Source organism: Mustela nivalis (genome assembly GCF_964662115.1).
Source record: "Mustela nivalis genome assembly, chromosome: 11".
NCBI classification, from domain to species: domain Eukaryota; kingdom Metazoa; phylum Chordata; class Mammalia; order Carnivora; family Mustelidae; genus Mustela; species Mustela nivalis.
Window position 1 is genome coordinate 55,752,481 of NC_139030.1, and position 20,311 is coordinate 55,772,791.

Here is a 20,311-nt window from a genome sequence, read left to right on the forward strand (position 1 = left end):
AAACTGAAATACAAATGGGGAATTGAAACTTTGATTCCTTGAATGGAAGATAATCTATACAGTAGCTTTGCAGGATGTAACACATAACCTATGCAATTTTATACTGTGATTAAAATAGCATCTCATGTGTAAGCCATAGCAAATTCAGTAGGATTGCTTTTTGTTTTGTGATTATGAGTGGTTTCCCTACACTGCAGCTGTCACTCCTATACAGAGTCATTGGGGAAAATATAAATATGCAGATAAAATCATTTCCAGAGCATTACAAAGGACCATTGTTTACAACCAGTATATTAGATTTGATTATACCCTTCTGTCATTTCATGCTCTGGAATTTCCTTGACTTGATGTCAATTTATGAAGTGTTGATTGTTAAATCAATCAGAAAAGTTGAAGAGAAAAATTACACTTGGTAGCTTCTAATACTATCCAAATTCTGCTTTGTATTATTTCTGACTGTGGGAAAAATCCTGATTTTTTTTCCTTAAAGTACCACTTTACTCCCTGTGTAAAATAAAGGTATTAACTATTTCAACATTGTTGTTCCAGTGGTGACCATCAAACCAAACAAAAAAAGAAATGAGTAAATCAAATCTAATATGCTTTTTTTTTTTTTGCAAAAACATCTTAACCTTCAAAATGCCTAATTTTTATATAATAAGAAATATTTAAGTGTGTCAGGATGGGGGTGTGTGCAAGACCCCAAAAGTAAGAATTTAAGTGATAGTAATGAGGAAAAGTCTATTGTTTGTTTGAGAAGATGTGGGTTTCTGTAAATGTAACTGCCTCTCCTGGAGTGAAGACAAAATAAAGAGAAAAATGTGAAGTGACAACACAAGAAACACAGACAAGAAGAAAGTGAAATAGTGTGTAAACCTGGTGATTCACAGACCTGTACCCCTGGGGATAAAAATATATCTTTATAAAAAATAAAAAAATTAAAATAAAGAAATAATAGAAAATAAGCTAAATGCATAGTAGAGAGATGTATCACAAAAAGGAACTATGATAAATTGGACAGAGAAAATTCTAGAGATTTGTTTTGCCTTAAATAAAGTGGTGAATCCTTTCTCAATACAAATATCTAATTTCTGGGGCGCCTGGGTGGCTCAGTGGGTTAAAGCCTCTGCCTTCAGCTCAGGTCATGATCCTAGGGTCCTGGGATCAAGCCTCGCATCGGGCTCTCTGCTTGTCAGGGAGCCTGCTTCCCCTCCTCTCTCTCTGCCTGCCTCTCTGCCTACTTGTGATCTCTGTCTGTTAAATAAAAAAAAAAATTTAAAAAAAAAAAAAAAAAAAAAAAAAAACAAATATCTAATTTCTGGGTCAGGAACCTTACACAACTAAAGTGAGCAGCTTTCTCTGGGAAAAAACTGATTTCTCACAAACTTATTCTCTGTTGAAGATCTAGAACAAGCCACAAATAAGTGTCTTATGTCCCCTGCGATGAAGCAAGTACAGAAGAGAGTATTATATTGCTAAGTCTATCAAATTGATAAATACTGCATAATTGAGTCAATTAATTGCTACATAAAGAATATAAATGCCAAATAAAATATATAATTAAGTCTTTTCTCATTAATGGTTTCTTTAAAGACCTTAATGTCTGAAGAATGGAAACAATATCAAATGAAAGAGAAAATTGTACTTTTCCTACCAACTAAATGGGGACTGCATCTAAAAGAACTAATGGAATGGGGAAATGCAGGGTTTTTTTCCTATTCTTGTATCTGTTGCTATGAAATATTTGCACAGTGTGGAAGATAACCAAATTATGTGTTTTTGCTAATCAAGTTTAAGAGACTTTCACTTTATTATTCTAAGTAAAATATATTTAAGTTTCATATTAAATTATTTGTAAGTATATTTGAATTTTATATATCTTCTATTTTATGGTAGAGGTTTAGACCTCTTAGGATCACCAGTCTGACCCTTTCATGCACACACACACACACACACACACACACACATTTTGTTTGTTAAAAAATTTTCATGGGATTTATGGGGAACATCAATTAAACAAAAATTTCTTGGTATAACAATATACATCCAAACAGAAAATGAATGCATTTTATATTTTTATCTTATTTTAAAATTGAAGAGTCAGTCTGAGTCCCTAGAAAAGTTGATCTTCAGCTTATATCCCCACATAAACTTTAATAACATTTTTACTCTCCTTATATTAGTTTAAGATAGTTTTTGTCTAAATTTAAGTCTAGTTAATTTACTCTTGCCATCACTGTCAAAAATCTATGAAACAGTCTCATTGTACTAAACTTTAAATATTTCTCAACAAGAAAACAGACCCACATTGTTTCTTTTATTTACAGAAAAACTATGAACTTTATTAATTTATAAATGATTATACTACAAGTCACAATGAGAACTGTTTGTATAAGTTAATTAATGTTTACATAAAACTATAAAGATATATTTTAAATGAAATTAAATGTAAAAATATAATAAAGTTTAATTTTTATAGTCTCTTATCCTTACAGTTCTTTTCAAAAGTGAACATTTTAATCTAATTTAATCTTATTAAGGTATGACAAAGGAGATTCCATTATCTTTGAAATGATTAGAATTGTTGTCTCCAAATCAAAGGAGAATTTCTACTTTTATCCTTATTAAAATAAAAGTTTGAATTACTCTAAAAGCTTTGACTGAAGCTAAGTCTATACATGCAAACTACAGCTGGTAATTTAGGCAATTATCTAACTAATTTAAACCACTAAAAATATATTCATATGCTTTGGACCCAACTATTCTGAATAATTGACACATAAAATACATATTTGCCTGAACAGCTACATTAAATTTGCATCTCAGTTTTCAGACCTCACACTAAGGAACAAATAAATTTTCTATATCCTGGATTATGAAAGGGCATTCACAGTATTTTCACCATTCTCCACTAGGGCTGAAAGTTATTCTTTAATTCAAAGATGAAGAGCTACAGTAGTTTTATAGAGTTACCCCCTCAGTGAGCATTACTACAGAGAAAATCTATTATTCAGATGAATTTAATTAATGGTTTTACAATGCAACTAATATTTACTATTATCATAGGTTTGAAAGTTTCCTCTTTTTAAAGATTGAATTTGATCTAGAAAGGAAACTATGACATGATTGCTAAAAGAAATATGGGAAAAGTTCAGTCACAGGTTGCAATCAACTTTATCTTCTGTTTCCCCCCCTAGAATTTGGGCAAAGTACATTTTTCTAAAATTGGGACAATTGCTGGTAGTTGAAAAAAATTATATTTTATCTCTCTATTAACAATGAATCCTAATGACTGTCTAAATCAGCATATCCATGCCAGAAAGTCCTCGTGTGCATATCATTTGGAAACATTTGTTACCTAGCAACATCTAAATCAAGGATGGTCCCTATTCATACTGCATTCAGGCAACTGGTTTCTGTACCGTTTGTATTTAGAATGCTCCATCAAGGGAATCCCTGTCAGTGTGATGAGTATATGGGCATCCCAGATCAATTTGGGTTAAGATGTTCTTTTTTTTTTAATTTGTTCTTTTATTTTTTTTTAAGATTTTATTTATTTACTTGACAGAGAGAGAAAAGGAACACAAATGGGGGGAGTGGGAGAGGGATACGCAGGTGCCCCCTGAGTAGGCAGCAGGATGCAGGGCTCAATCCCAAGACCCTGGGATGGTGACCTGAGCTGAAGGCAAACGCTTAATGACTGAGCCACCCAGGCCCCCCTAGTTTAAGATGTTCTTATGCTCACACAATTTGAACGGCTTCTTTAACTTGGCATTTGGCAAAGGAAGAAATCTATTGAAGAGAACCACAATAATAGTATCGATAAATGAAACATTCATGTATTACGTAGTTATCACATAAACACCTTATTAGGTAAATATACTTCTGATGGCATTTGTTTTCATTTCCAATCCCTCTTCACTGAGATATTTTAACCTTGGGTAGTTAAAAGCAGCCCATCACCCTGTCCTGTTTTCTGCCTGATCTCCCTTATCCCAAACCTGTCTTTTCTGCTTCTTTGCTTTCACGATGACCTGGCCAGGATGAAAGCAGTATCTCTCAGACATCATCAGCATTTATGAACTGTTCCAGAAGTTCTCTACTACTGCTGCTGCTGCTGCTGCTGCAGCTCCCAGACAGTAACTGCTGCCTAACTGCTACTGCGGCACTACCTTCCCCCACTTCCACCCATGTGTGCCATACCCTAGTGGGTCAGGACTCACATTGCTTCAAGATTCTAATTTGGTTTTACACTTACCGCCTTATTGCAAGTTGCTGCTTTTTCTGTGGTATCTCTCATCCGAGGAAATCTCCCAAGAGTCTTAGCCTTTCAAGGCATTACTGACCACATCTGCTCCTTTAAAGTGTCCCAAATTTACCTTCAGGTTTACTAGATGGATGGACTTCCTGGTGATCTTTTCTGGTCACTAACATTAGGACCACACTGACTGTACTGCATGTTCGTCACCCACAGTTCAAGTTAATCAAGTCAGCCCTGAGTTCACACTGAGTGATCCTTTTTCCCAGTCTAATTGCCAACTGCTGTCTTCTTTGACAATATTATGGGTTGTTCTGTGGGCAGTATCATATACTCATTACACACTTAGGAGTAAGAAAGATTCATCTCCTTGCAGAGTGCCTCTATGGAAATTCCTCCCTAAAAAGACAAGGCAGATATATCAATTACCTTCCCTGTTTCTCCCATCAGATTCAATCTATTGCTCTCTCTGACTTAGAGATTAAAGTCATTTTTCTGCACATACAGAGCTATTTGGCTGGAGAAAATCTCAGTGATTTTTAAGGCTTGCAATTTAAGTGTCAGATGTGTGAATACCATGATTTTAGAAAGGCATGTAGACAATAACTCACAAATCCTTATTTTGTGTGATAATAGCTGATAGTAGACTTAATTTAGATCATAGGGTTTTTTCCTAGACCAAAATCTGGCTATTGTTCCTTTTCTGTTCCTTTTCTGCACTGTGGATACTGTGCTACTCAGCCAGACACCTTCCTCACCCTGCTGCTGTGAATATTGGCTACTGAGGGTCCACAGCTCTGCTCCTCATTGAGAATTGTAGTCAAAGACAGGGAACTGCCTTACATAGGTTATGGACCTTCTCATGGGGTAGCACGAGACTAGCTATGCAGGAGACAAAGGCCAGTTACCATGACTTGAATTCGGCATCACTCTGAAGAACAGAGAGTCAGCAGAAACCCCATCACATTTGCATAAGAGTTTAACTTCCTCTGCCCAATCCTGTCTTCCTCCTTTTCCTCAGGAGTACCTCCTGAGAACGCTCCTCAGAAAGCTATTAGCACAGACCTTTCTCAGAATCTGACCTCCTCTACTCTTTTGTGAGATGAAATATCTCTGTTCAGGGCCTTCATAATATACCCATTCCCTTCACCCATGTGTGTCTCCTCCTGATACCCAACTATATCCTTTAGTTTGCATGACTGCTTGAACTAAAGTTTCTCTCTACTTTTTAGCCCATAATTCAATGGAAAACCAAGCAAGAATAAATTGTTTCTGGTCTATATTTAACTGGGTTTTCATAGTAAAATTATTAGATAATCAAAGTTCTAAGAGTTTGCAGAAAGGAAGTTGAACTAAGAGAATGATTGGGAATTTGTAATTGTGAGGAAATTCAATGACTAGAAATACATGGAGGACTTTTGGGAAATACTTGTTTGTTTGTTTTTTTAAAAGATTTTATTTATTTATTTGACAGGGAGAGAGATCACAAGTAGACAGAGGCAGGCAGAGAGAGAGGGAGGAGGAAGCAGGCTCCCCACTGAGCAGAGAGCCTGATGCGGGGCTCGATCCCAGGACCCTAAGATCATGACCTGAGCCAAAAGCAGAGGCTTAACCACTGAGCCACCCGGGTGTCCCAGTATTTGTTTTTTCTGAAAAAAATATTATTTCTAATATTCCTAAATCAATTCTTAAATTAGAAATATTGTTTTCTTCCAAATTCAAGTAGATAAGAACCAGCTCCCAGAGAAGATAAGAAAGAAAGAGAAATAGCAGTTCAGATTGATGAGACCTTTTCCATTCTGAAAAGTTTAGTAAAACTATATTCTAAAGTCCCATTACCATAGGAGATTGGGTAGAAATGCAGCTGTGATCATTATAATTTTGTGAAAACTATGACTAGCATATATATGTAAAGAAACTCAGAACTGGAAGGAATGTTAAGAGTCAGCTAATCCCAGGGAACCCTTGGGAAGGTTAGTAGAAGGGTTTTCCTTCAGGGAGAGGGATTTTGTTATTCATTTTCTGATATCAAAAACAAAATTTTGTGTATGCATTTTTCTATATTTATTTAGGAGAGAGTTATGATTCTCATTAGATCCTCAATATGGATATTTATATCCAGATAGATAGATAGATAGATGTCATAATTCCAGGCTTTTTAAAGAGAACAATGACAGATTATCTGTGTGCCTACATGGGTGAGAAGTACAAAGATCTCAGTTAAATATGATACAGAATATGCAAAGATGAAGCTTCCAAACTTATATTAGGCAGCTTCTTAAAAGTGACATGTTCTGAGAAAGATATTATAGCAGTAGTTCATCCATATGTGTTAGAAACTAGATACATCTTAGATGAAAATCCTGTTCATGTAAGCAGTTTATCAGTACTTAAAATTATTTGGGAGAGTGCACAAATGGGTAAAAACTCTTATTTTGTTGTTCTTATGTTCAGATGTGTCAAATGTTACAGTAAACAAAAGGCTAAATGGTATCTATTTTGGTTGTTTAAGTTAGAAAGCAAATCTAGTACAATGTGGAGACTTGACTTATAAGGGTATTTTCCAGTGGTAAAAACCATGACAGGATTATACTCATCTATGCTTTATATTTCCTGCCTGAAAGTGCTAGCATTGAACAAAATTCTCAATGTGTATTCTTTCCGGATGAGCTGCATTTAGACAACTAAATCTGTAATGCAATATAACATGGTCATATGAACCTAGTGATGCAGAAAAGACCATCTGTACCACCTTGGATATGACCAAACTACAAGAGCAAACTAAATGCCTCATGCGATCATTAATTTAAGAAAGGCAGTGAATTGTTTTTAAAGGAGGAGGGTAATGTAACTGATGAAAAATGAACAAAAGTAGGTATTGACCTCCAGTGCATTGTAATAAGCTTGCAGAATTGATTTGTAAACTGCTTTATAAGTCACTTCTATGTGCATTAAAAACTAATCAAGTGACTTTGATGCAGTTCACTGATTTTTAACTTGGCAATTTACTTGAGCATGTAAGAGTTGTTAGTAGAATTATGTAAGAATGCTGGCAAAACAGCTACTGTAGTACACTGTTGCTTAATCTTATTTGCACAGATTGGTTACTCTCATCTACAATTTATTAATCTAGAACTTAAAGGTAAACATATTTGGAGTTTGCACATTGTGTCATGTCTTTTATCAGAAAGATAAATTCAATTACAATTGTATTGAACACTGTTAACTACTAGCCCACAAATAAAAGCTTATAATAATAGATTAGCCTGCAATTCTAAAATTCTCTGTAATAGGTATTTTACATAAAATGAAGAGTTTGAGACATTTCTAATATGTTCTAAAACCAGAATGGTAGCAATTAATAACCTCTGAAAACGGTGAAATTGACAATAAGAGTTGCATCAGGTACAAAGGGCATGGTAGAGAGTTCACCGTTTCCCTGAGCTACTGAGTTCTACTCAATTAATCATTTTTGGTAAACATGGGTCAGTGCCATTCCAGAAGGCTAAAATTATGTAATTAAGTTGGTCAGAGCAATTAAATATCCTAATTTTCCACAGTCATAATTGAAGCACATTTTCAGTTTGGGATCTGCTTATAGCAATTCATTTATCATGCTCAGGCTTTCAGTCAGAGGTGGGATTTGGTTAGCAAAATAGTCAGGGGCCCTGCCCTCACGAAGCCTATGGTCCACGGGGGGACAGAAATGTTTGTCAGGAAAAGGGCTAAAATCAGAAAGATAGATCATGAGATTGGATTTGCTACAGGATTTTGAGGTGTCTTTCAGACTTTTAAGTGATGCTGTCAATGAGGTCAATAGATATGCAAGTTTGGAACTAAGAGAATAGGTCTGGGCTAGAGATGCAGGTTTATGAGTTACTGGATTAAATATGGAATTAAATCTGGGTGTGCAGATAAGACCACGTATTGGAAGAGTGTATTTAAATAAAATGCAGAAAAGTCCATGAGTTTTGTGACTCTTCTTCCATGTTTTAAAACCATCCTCAATGCACTGAGGAAAAGTTTATAATAAATATATCAAAGATGAGGGTACCCATGACATTTAAGAATATAAGAAGGTAGATAGTATCGTAGCCCAAAGACTCCAACTGACTGAACCCCAAGCAGGAATCCAACTGACTAGAAGAGCAATGTGTAATTGTCAAGCCATGGGGCCATGCGGACATAGACAACTGCACTGGCAATAGGGTCTCGAAACTTTGCATTTTCTTAGAGATGATACTTGGAAAAGCTTTGAATCATATAATAGTGTTTGGATGTTTTCTCTTATCTCTTCATTTCTTTTAGAAGTAGAAGTTTTACCTTATTAATTTTTTAAAAAAATATATACGGAATGTTTGTTTGATGTAACAAACAATAAAGACATGTAAAGAAGAATGCAATACATTGCCTTCCCCCACTTCCAAACCCACTTAGTCAGTTAACATTATGAGTTTGGTATGTATTCTTTCACATATTTCTCTACTGTTATACAACTTACATGGACAAATATATACTTTGATTATTTTTAATGAGTGGTCATAAATATTAAAATGAAACTTGCTTTTTCACTTTACGCTATTTTTGAATAATCTTCTAATTCTAATCAAGACATAAATATATTTAGGAGAACCAGGGTGGCTCAGTGGGTAAAAGCCTCTGCCTTCGGCTCAGGTCATGATCCCAGGGGTCTGGGATCAAGCCCCGCATCGGGCTCTCTGCTCAGTGGGGAGCCTGCTTCCTCCTCTCTCTCTGCCTGACTCTTCATCTACTTGAGATCTGTCTGTCAAATAAATACATAAAATTTTTAAAAATATATATATATTAGTATTTTTATTTAAATACACTTTTTTAAAAGAAGATTCCTAACTATAAAAATGCCATGATTTATTCAACCATTCTCCTTCTAATGAATATTCAGACTGTATCTTGTCTTTGTGTGTTTGTACTACCCTATAAATGAGATTGAAAGTACATACTTGGGACGCCTGGGTGGCTCAGTGGGTTAAGCCGCTGCCTTCAGCTCAGGTCATGATCTCAGGGTCCTGGGATCGAGTCCCGCATCGGGCTCTCTGCTCAGCAGGGAGCCTGCTTCCTTCTCTCTCTCTCTGCCTGCCTCTCAGTGTACTTGTAATTTCTCTCTGTCAAATAAATAAATAAAATCTTAAAAAAAAACATTAAAAAAAAAAAAAGAAAGTACATACTTTCATTTTAATAGATATTGTACAATGACTTTCCTAAGAATTTGTAGCAATTTGCAGTCCCATCAGCAAAGTGCCAGAATGCTCACCAGCATTTTTCGCCATCACTACATTATGTGTTCTTTTTTAATTTACTGCTAAATTGAAGAGTGGAAAATGATATGCCCTTGTTTTGATTTTCATCTTTATTGCCAGTGAGTTTATATCTTTATTAGTTAACATTTTAATTTTAATACCCACCTTTTAATGTTAGATTTAGTTGTCCTTCTAAGCATTATCTACTGAGATGCATTTCATGCCATATTCTCAGATTTTGGAACAAAAAATATCAGGAAAAAGAAATTCTTATCTTTACATCTCTATCTGAAACCAACAGTTTTTCAAACATTCCGAATGGAATGAGGAATTTTTTTCATACACTGTCGACCCCACTTTTCCAATCTGCACATGACTCAGAGTATTTATTATCTAACACAAACCCTCTTAGATATGTCATGCCAACTTCTTATGCCCACCTCATTCTCTTCCCTCTTACTTCAAGGACAATAGCTCCCTAGTCCCCCAAGCATACATAGGCACTATAATCTCTCCTGTGCCTGTCCCTTTTACATATGGTGCCCCTTCCCTTCTTTTCCTTTCTAAACTGTATTCCGCCCTTCACATCTCCTTAAAAATGGATGTATAGGGTTTTTAACACTATGTAATATGTTACAATGTGTAACCTGTCTTTAATTTATTGAAATAAGAAATCTCGTGTCATCAAGTAATGCTTTCATGTCATTGGAGTCTATTTAACCATCAGAAACATGATAAGATTATATTACTATTTTCTTACAGCTGATGTGACAATTCATATTAGTCTCAGAAGCTTTCTACAATATCCCTCTTCCAACTGTAAATGACTCAATTAAGTTTTGATTAATAACTTTTATTACATGGTACTTAAATTTGAGTCAATGGTACTTGTTCATTTGTTTGTCTTAAGGAATATGTCTTATACACATGTATACTGTGTGTTTGTGTCTGTAGGTATTTGTCTTGTAATAATGTTTTTTCCTGTTTCCATTTGTAGGGAAACTTTTTGGGTTCAAATTCCCTGGTCTGAGAGTTCTCACTTACAGAAAGCAGTCCTTACCACAAGAAGACCCTGATGTGGTCGTAATCGATTCATCTAAACACAGTGATGATTCGGTAGCCATGAAGCACTTCAAGTCTCCTACAAAAGAGAGCTGCAGCCCCTCTGAAGCAGATGATACAAAAGCTTTGATACAGCCTAGCAAATGTTCCCCCTTGGTGAATATATCTGGACCTCTGGACCATTCGTCTCCCAAAAGGCAATGGGACCGACTCTACCCTGACATGCTGCAGTCAAGTACCCAGCTGACTCATTCCAGATCGAAGGAGAGCATTTGTAGCATACGGAGGGCTTCTTCAGTTCACGATATAGAAGGATTCAGTGTCCACCCCAAGAACATATTTAGAGACCGACATGCCAGTGAAGGTATGTTTTTTTTAAAATATGGAAATGCATATTAATGGGGAATGAAAGGTAATTTCCATATTGATTTTAATTTAGACATTAATCCTTATGCCTTGGGAGAAAGAGATGCAAGTAAATTATGGGAATTAAATTTTAGGAGTCTTACATTCAGAGTTGTTACTGATTTCCTCTTTGAACCATAGTGAGTGATTTGGGTTTTTTCTGGCTTCTTCTGTGTTTCTAAAATGGTATGATAACCATTATCTGCCTACCGTATGGAGTATTAATTAATGCTTTATATAACATATGCTTAGGTGATGACACTATCATCTCAAGAATAATTAATTTTGCTGCATTTAGCAAATAGTCGAGCCTTGGGGTGAATGAGTGGTGTGTCTTCACAGGCCTATTAACCAAATCTTTCCAAAGGAAGAGGTTTATAAAATGTGGGTGTACTGAGTCATCATTAGAAAGCTGTAAGTGTTTGGGGTGGGTTGGAGATAGGAAGGAAGAAGGGGAGATTTTTAGGAGGTAAACAACCAAAACAAACCCTGAGAGTCCTGAAAGACCAAACTTGAAAACCAAAGTCAGAGCAACTCAGAATTCATTTATTTTTCCCTGGACTTGTGGTGTTCATACTCTTCGATAAGCCAGTAGTGAAAGCAGCAATGCTCAAAAGACTCTGGAGAAAATTATCATCATTATTATTATAAAATTGTATTATTGTTATATATTACGTATATATATTATGTATTATTATAAAATTATTATCATCATTAACATGATGATGGCCAACATATACTATTTGTTATGTGAGAGGCAATATAAATGCTTGACACACATTAATTCTCTCTTAATTCTTTACAACAACTCTCTGAGTTTGGAATTATTATGAAGCCTCATTTTATAGATGAGGAAACTGAGGTTTATTTCTACTACATAAATAACTGGTCCAAGGTTGCAGAACACCAGAGTCATCTTTCACACACAGGATCACCCATCTCCAGAGTCCACAGTCCACCACACCAGAATTTCCCATGGTAGAAGGGTTCTGTGGACCCACTGAACTTTCCCCCAGGGTTGGAGATTCAAAGTACCAGTTGAATGGATGTATCAGTCCCACTTTTCTGAATCGCACAAGCTCGGGTTCTTGAGAGGCCCACTGTTCTTCCTGTGATATCCATTACCGTGCATGACCATCATCACGGCTATGGTTTCGAGTTTTCTTCTTAAAACATAGATCTAAGCACTGGGCACAGTGTAGGGTACTACGAGGTACCACAGATATAATTCAAGCCTTACTTCCTGCTCGTGAAGGACTCCTTCCCCTACTATATATTCCACTTTAAACCCACACAAAGATAATTGCTTTTTCCCAAAAATGTATCACACATTTTCTTGCTTCATTAGTTTGTTCTGCCAGGAATAACTCTTCTCCACTTTGTCCCTCCTCATTCTGACTCTCTCAGGCATAAGGACCCATTTTTACTTTCCAAACCAAAAGAATTAAATGATTTCTCACCTGAGTGTATAAAGCAATGTTTGCACATATTTTAGCATTTCTTACATTCTGCCTTTATTCCACATTATAAGTCTGTCATTTCTGTTAGATATGCAAAGCACTCTATGTTTCTGTGAACTCCCCCAGTGCGGGAGCTTGGGCACAGTTAGATCTGTAGCCTTAGAATCACGATTGCCTTTTTCATGGCAGGAACTCAATAAATGTTGGTGTGAAATTGACAGGACTATGCTTGTGAAGTATGTTTCAAAACCGCACGCAACAGGAAGTGATTGTACCCCATCCTACTTAAGTCATGTGGGGGAGCTTTATGTAAAGGGCATGGTGAAGTTGAGAAGACAGAAGTGATGAAAGCAAATGAATTGGCAGGAAGAATTCAAAAAGAGATAAGTCAATATCACAAAAACTGAAGTTTTCCACAGATAGGTTTGCGAAACTGTATCTGTACAAAAGCAATTAGCACATCCATTTTAATCTGTGATCTGAAGAAGGTCAAAAGGAAAATCAAATCAAGGACAATTCCCAAACTGAATAATCATCCAGGCCCCCATACTGTTTAGTAATGGCATGCTCAAGATCTCCTAACTGAAAACCTCTGAAATTTGATCTTTGAGCAATGAATCCCATGGCTGAACAGCGACAAACCCAATAGGGTGATTCAGATGCCCGACTTAGTTAGTTAGTCCAGTTAGTGTCAGCATCTTTAGGAATTGTACAGACTTCAGAAATTGGCCTTCTTTCCTGAGTTATAGTATACTAACATTCTTACCTTTTAAATGATACATGATAGTGCGTGGTACAGACTTAAACTGTGGTTTGACAGTGGTGCTGAATAGGTTAGATCAGATTCCATGATCTCACTTTATTTTCTTCATATGTATGTGGTCTCTATTTAGTACACAGTTGCTAATACAGGTAAGGGAAAAGGTGATTTAATACTTCTGGATTTCTCTATTCAGGACCCTCAGTAATGAAGTCATCCTCGATTTTCTTTCTCCACCCAAGCTGTGTCATTTTCAAAAAAAAAAAAAAAAAATCACTTTCTGGCAGATGCTCCAGTCATCTGGCTATTGATTGATATAGTTCAAGGGTATTTGGTAGTTTAGCTTTAGAACAAATTTAGCTATAAATAACCGATTAGCAGAAAAGAAACTACACCTTCTAAGGGTAGCTAATTTGGTATATTTTAGAAAGTGAGCCACTGACAAAGGAAGCTGGAACACTTTTTTTTAAATGTCTTAATTTTTTTTTTTTTATTTGAGTAGAGTTGACAGACAATGCCCCATGAATTTGAAAAAATTTTTGAACTGATTTTAGTTTCATGAATTCATATGACTGGTTAATAGGTTAGATCCCACTTGCAGCAGATTTTGAATTCAGATTATTGCCTCCTCATTCAAGAAGAGAAATTACCTTCTATACTGACTATCTTTTTAGAACTTCAAATAATTTGCAAATGTAGTAGTGTGTAATAGTTTACATTATCCTTTTACTTAATTTACCTTATCAAGTACCTTAGAACTCTACTGCTCAAACCATTAATGATGAAGGACCAGAATTTTTTCTAATCCATCACAAATGAATACGTTTGTAAATACTTTTTTTAAAATGCACTATTAGAAAAATGAAATAAAAAACAGACATAGAAAATATAAACACCAATTGTTTTATTATTAGAATGACCAGACATAAAGTTGCTCCGTCAAATTGCTATAGGACTCCAAATGCTTTCTCTAATATCTGCACTTACATTGTCATGGACAAATAACAAGGTCTCAACTAGCCTCAGTGCCCTGACTGAATGCTCTTAGAATGTCAAAGCATCATTAACCATATGATGCAGCTTGAATCAGGTTTTTTGAAAATTTACAAATCTTTATGTGTAATTTTGATGATAAGCAATGTTATAATTTTTAACTACTTGTAAGCAGTTGTAAATCATTAGTAAACTAATGATTTGGGGGACAAGCTTCTGATGAAGATAATTAATTCTCTGTAATCTCTGTTTGCCTTTTTATGGTCCCTCAGAGGGCAGAGTTATCACATGAGGTCACAACTTTGTGTATCTCTGTCAAAGGCAATGTACACTAGCAATTCAATATACCACATTATTGAAATTGCTTCAGTTGTAAGCTTTGAAAGAATTACGATATATCTCAAGATTCTAAATATACACAGCAGTAGCATAGATGTCAACAAATGTTGAACAGATTTTTTCAAATCTTGGATATATTTGAATGGTTTTGACATGACTTCATTTATTTTAAGCTTGTTTGTTTCAAAACCAGTAATGCATATTTTGTTAGTAGCAAATATGCATTAAAGATTCAGATTTCTAATCTCAAAATAAATCTGAAAACACTCCATTCTGAGACTTGAAAACAGCCCATGCTAATATAAATGAATTTCTTAAATATTTTAGTTATTACACTGAGTCCCCTGTGACAACAAAAAACTTAAAATTCCCATGTTATTTTAACAGTCAAATCTTTCCCTGATTTCTTACAATTACTTTTGCCTAAGAATGACTCTTTGAGCACCATTTGGTATTTCCAAAATATACATTGAAGAACATTTGTGGGGAGGGGCAGTGAAGAGAATTCTGATAATAACACAAGTTGGTTTATTAAGGTAAGCTGTTGTCTTAGAAATATTTGTCCTTATTAATTTACTAGGTTAAATCATATGGGGGAAAAAATATTACTTTAGGTACCAAATGTTGCACAGTCTTTCTTTGTAAATGATGGTTGAACTGCTACTAAAATTGGCTTCTGACAAGATCTAAAGTTTTTTATCACAACTGCAGGCAGCTGGAGGTGCCTTTCTCCAGACTGTCATAATTATAAAATCTGTATCCTGAAATCTAGTTAAATTAAGTGAGATAAATGTTTCACATATTTGAAAATGCATGCTTACAGCAGATAGCATTTTTGGTTTGTGCATTTTACTTGGTTGAAGAATACAAAATGCTAATTTCAAAGATACATTTCAGTCCTTATATCCTGTTTACTCTGATTGTTTTTACAGAGGTAATTCAGTGTATATAACATAATTTTAGTCTTTTTTATTTTTCTTTCTTTTTTTATCCTTATGTGCTCAAAACAGACAATGGTCGCAATGTCAAAGGTAATGTACGAACTCGAATTTCATCATCTGATGCTCAGAGTGCCCCTTTACTTGGCATGTTAACTTGCCTGCTGTATGCCCTGTTCAATGCAACATCATGCTGGCCCTTAGCTAGTTCAGGTGCCTGGTGGAGACATCCTGGCTTGATTTTGTTGGAGACATTGTTACTTTTTTGGCCATGTCACCAAAATGATTAGGAGTTCCTTTTTCCTGCAAGAAGTATAAGGCTAGGTTGACAATGATTACCTCCTGAATATCTAAACCATTTGGAAAGAAACAAGTATCAAGCTAAATATATTCCACTGTGAAAGAGGCACATAAGCCTATTTCAGCCAAAAAAATTTTTGAGTGCAAGAATAAATAAAGTAATCAAAGTGCTACATGACAGTATCACTTCACTTGTTCCTCTTTTGTTTCCTTAAAACTAGTTTCACGTTCCTGGATGGCAGGGGGTATGGTTTTAAGCTTACTGTAGTAATAAACTGTACATGCATGAGAGTCATTTTCTCTTTCTCTATTTTACATTTCAGTCATTTTTAATTGTGTCCTATATTAGTCTGAAATCACTGGCATGACCTGTAGCTCCTGTAGGGTAATGTTTAAGTGGGCCATACCTCTGGATAAATCTGGATTTGACTAAAAACTTGAAATTCACCTCTGGTTTTTTCTACTAAATCAGAGTAGATATAAGGAATCACAAAGCACAGTAATCACATTATTCTCATCAAGTTGAAGACTTTCGGGCTTAGTCTTTTAACATAGGCCATGCATGCTGCTGTGAGTGTGCCTATGGTGACAATGACTCATTTTGTGCATGTGTGTTGCATGGACACGTCTCCACCAGTAACCATCACTACTTAAAATTCACTGTTTTGGCCTCTTCTGTATGTCACTGCTACTCTGATCACTATGAAGTTTTGTATATTGATTTCTCAATTGCTCCCCTAATTAAGTCAGAGCTGGTGATGGTTATGAATTAATAGCACTAGACACTAAAGCTGTTTTCTGGTCAGCTGTCCCGGGTGATTTGAAAAGAAGGGAAATCATGACAGCTTCTCTCCATCCCAATTTTATTTTGCAAGCACTTCAAAAAGGGTCATGGAGGTGACCTCCAATAGCAGGATGGTACTTCATCTACATGATTATTCTATCCTTGGCCTGTCTACTCTAATTTCTAAAAGGCAGCAAATTAGTGTCAGCTGTGATGGTGATTTGTGTTGATATAATTCAGGATATAATGTCGAGAAACAGAACACAGACACCTCTTGCCAACTCCCCTATATGAAATATGACTGCCTTTAGCATTTAACAATTAGCAATTAATTATTAGACATTATTTTTCCAGTGATCTTTTAAATGCAGTGAGAAATGAATCTAATTTTTCTCAATAAATGAAAATCAAGCTTGCTTATCTTCCAAACAAGCAGTTCACACAGTTGCCATTCAAACTACATTAATTTTATTTTTCTCTCATAAATGAATCCATTTAATCTCCAACCCTTTTCCCTCAACCCTCCATTTTTTTTTGAACAGCAATAGTCTTTGAACAAAAATGAATCATCAAAGTCAGAATTGGGATTAGGAAACTTTAAACCATTGTAGGAAGTTTTTACATGTTAATATTTATGAAGTCAAACTCCCAAATTAGAGGGAAATTGTGCAAATTTAGTTTTAAAATTAATGTAAATGTACCCTCCAAAGTTTTCAGACTCTGGTTTTGAAACTATCAAAAAGAACCTTAAATGTCCGGCTCTTTAAGATTTTCACAGAACAATTAATATACTAATTATATACAGAACAGTACATTAAGTGTACTTTAAAAATTTTTTTGGTGTTGTTTCTAAACCACATTTAAATAAAAGGTTTAAAAAATAAAAGGGATTTCTATATTTCTTTGTATACAAATGCATAATTACAGGGTGTTTTTTTTTTCAATATCTAAATCACCCAAACATAATTTCTTTACCAAAATAAAGTAAATAGTTTTGGCAGGCACTTGGAAGGACTTCAAGTTTGTCTGGTTTATTCACCTTGGGCAGGGTGTTGGCTGAATCCCTGACACAGGTGGTAGAAGATCTTTATCTCCCAAGGACCCCATTCTTTAATATTCTTGGGGAATCTATTTTATTGCCTGTTACACAAAGAGCTAGCCTAAATCCTTCTTGCTGAAATGCAATTTTCTTGCCCCCTTTATCTATCCTGAGTGGACAGATACCAGCCGGTTACTTTTAATCTTGATATAATAGCACTGTATAAAAACTGCAAATTGGTACTCAGTCCTTTCTTCTAAAATGGAATCATTTCCATTTAACCTTATTTCATGGGATTAATGTTATTTCCCTTGAATAAATTTCCTTGGCACTCTGACTCTTTGAAATAAGACTCCAGAGATCTAAGTGTAGCCCTGTTATCAAGGATTGAAAAAAATTAACTCAAATAAATTATGTATGCTGTTTATATGTGTGTATGTACATAAAATTTTTAAATAATTTCTTTAATATTATGAGAGGTGAACCTAATGCTATCTCAACTATGGGTAAACTGATTTTCACCTCAAATTTAGTGGTTTCTCTGCCTATTCTGCTTTTCAAGTCATCCATAAAATTTAACCCCACTTACCCTACTTATAAATAGATCATTAATATAATTTTACCCCTCTATTGCTTCCACCTCCTTATTATTTCAAGTTTCCATCTTGTCTATGAATCTGACCTATGAATCAGAAACAAAACTATTTGTAAGATTTATCACTGCCTTTATCTCCTCAAACCACAAAACCTATCAGACTCACAGAAGAAATCAACTGATCTGATACAGGTTGTGTCTCTTAAGCTACACTGGCTGTTACCAAGTTTTTGTGTTCTTACATGAATTTGCAAACTGATTTTCAGCGGTGATAGTTTTCTTCTGAAAATCATGTGTCATGCACTGAACCCAGACAATATGAATACTGACTACAAATAATGTGATTACTTATCTATCTTTCTAAGCGTTAAACTGGTTGCCACGGTTCTTTTACAAAATCCAATTACTAGGCACTTCATTTGCATTTTTTAATATTAAGTCACTTCAGCAAATTATATTTTATTAAACTTTACCCTAATAAACTCAGTGCCCTAAGAAATAAAACTGTGTAAAGACCTGATGCTTTGACAACCTTAATTTTTTTGCTTTCCTTCTCCTCTGTCCCATTTTATTCTCAAGAGCAGCAATCTTTAAAAAAGAAAATAGCATTACGATTTTTTTTTAATTATCAGATGTCCTTCGCTATATTCCCAGCACCATCTAAAAGAAAATATATTCTCTTTCAGTTTCTTGTAACCCATGATAAATTCAAATGGCCTCATCATAAAAATTTTAAATATCTTTAATCTAAAATTCTTTCCAGGTGTTGCTTTAGTCTTTGGCTTGATCTCTAAATTCAGGATATTTCTTTGTGGCCAGAACCTGGCTTACCTTATTTTTAATCAGACACTTGTAATGTAGGAGAGTTTTATCCAGCTGTTGGTTTAGTCTACTTGGTCACCTGTTTTTCTTATCCTTCTAGTACACCGAAGCGTTTAACCTGGGCATCCATTTCGCAAATGTTTCTCTAAAGAACATCAAGTCCTATTACTTTGGAGTTTTACATTCCTTTCTATTGAATCTATTATTTCCCTTTATTTCTGCCCATTTATTTCATTTAAATTCATTTACTTTGTTTTTCAGGTTATTCTCCTTTCTTTCATTAGAGTCCTTAATCCCATCAGTTCATGGTCACTCTCAGGGAGGCTGCCCTTCACCTTTAAATCCTCAACCAAGGCCTCTCTGAATATAGACCTAGGAGGTAGGAAACCCTGTATTCTGATTTCTAGACCGTGATGCTTATTCCCCTTTGGTCTCATACTCCGTCTGCTTAGGCTTACAATTGGTAAAATGAGAATATTGTGGATACCGATCCTAACTGAAGCGTTGGAAAATTTTACAGAATTTAGATAGGCTTTAGAGGAACCTAAGCTAATACTGATCATCTTATAGACTCAGACTTCTGCATATAAACATCTGCTTCAAAATCAGTGGGAAAAAGCATAATTATCTTTGTTATGCAGGATGAAATAGAATGTAAATGTCGTATCTAAGTAGCATGTTTGGATTATTTTAAGGAACATTTTAGGTTCTGCTAATTCTTTAAATGTATAGATTTTAAGAAAGAGTCTACTTTAAATCTCTAATATTAAGAGCTTAAAAAAATAGAATAGAGTAACAGTTCAGAAGGTTTATCCACAAGTAAATATGAGAACTAAAACAGGGACTCAATGACGTTATAATGCTCTGAGGGCAAATCTGAGTATGACATGTATTGACCAGGGGTTTCTCAGCCCTGTCAGACTCAATGTCCACTTGTTTCTACAATATTTTGCTATACTCTTTTTACTAGACTGTAACACATTTAGAGATAATTAAACTAATTCTAAAAGTCAACCTCATCCTTTAACTATAATATAAAGGAAGAATACAAGAAAAGCAGTTTATAATAAAAGGTTATTTTTCTCAATATGTTGATGTTCAAATATAACTATACTAGAAGATACAATGCGATGATCAGACATTTTTTTTAAAAAATGGTTTTAAGAGCATTAAATTATCCAGATAAGTACTGGATAACAGAGCAGGAATATGGGTCGATAGCAAAATAAAAACCACTGTTGGGTTAAATAATAACAGAGCAGGATTATTTATATATGAAT

General features: G+C 35.0%; 1 protein-coding gene across 4 annotated transcripts in view; it reads left to right on the plus strand.

The window, feature by feature from the left end:
* The window catches only part of KCNH7 (potassium voltage-gated channel subfamily H member 7), a 483,013-nt gene that overhangs the window by 337,635 nt on the left and 125,067 nt on the right, over window positions 1-20,311 (plus strand). For 2 of the 4 annotated variants that reach the window (XM_082691246.1, XM_082691247.1), the window contains exons 4-6: window positions 10,532-10,960; window positions 15,564-15,584; window positions 16,013-16,036. In XM_082691246.1, the coding sequence (XP_082547372.1) occupies window positions 10,532-10,960; window positions 15,564-15,584; window positions 16,013-16,036 (474 nt within the window). The remainder of the gene's footprint in view (window positions 1-10,531; window positions 10,961-15,563; window positions 15,585-16,012; window positions 16,037-20,311) is intronic. The other 2 variants (XM_082691248.1, XM_082691249.1) reach the window with 2 other exon arrangements.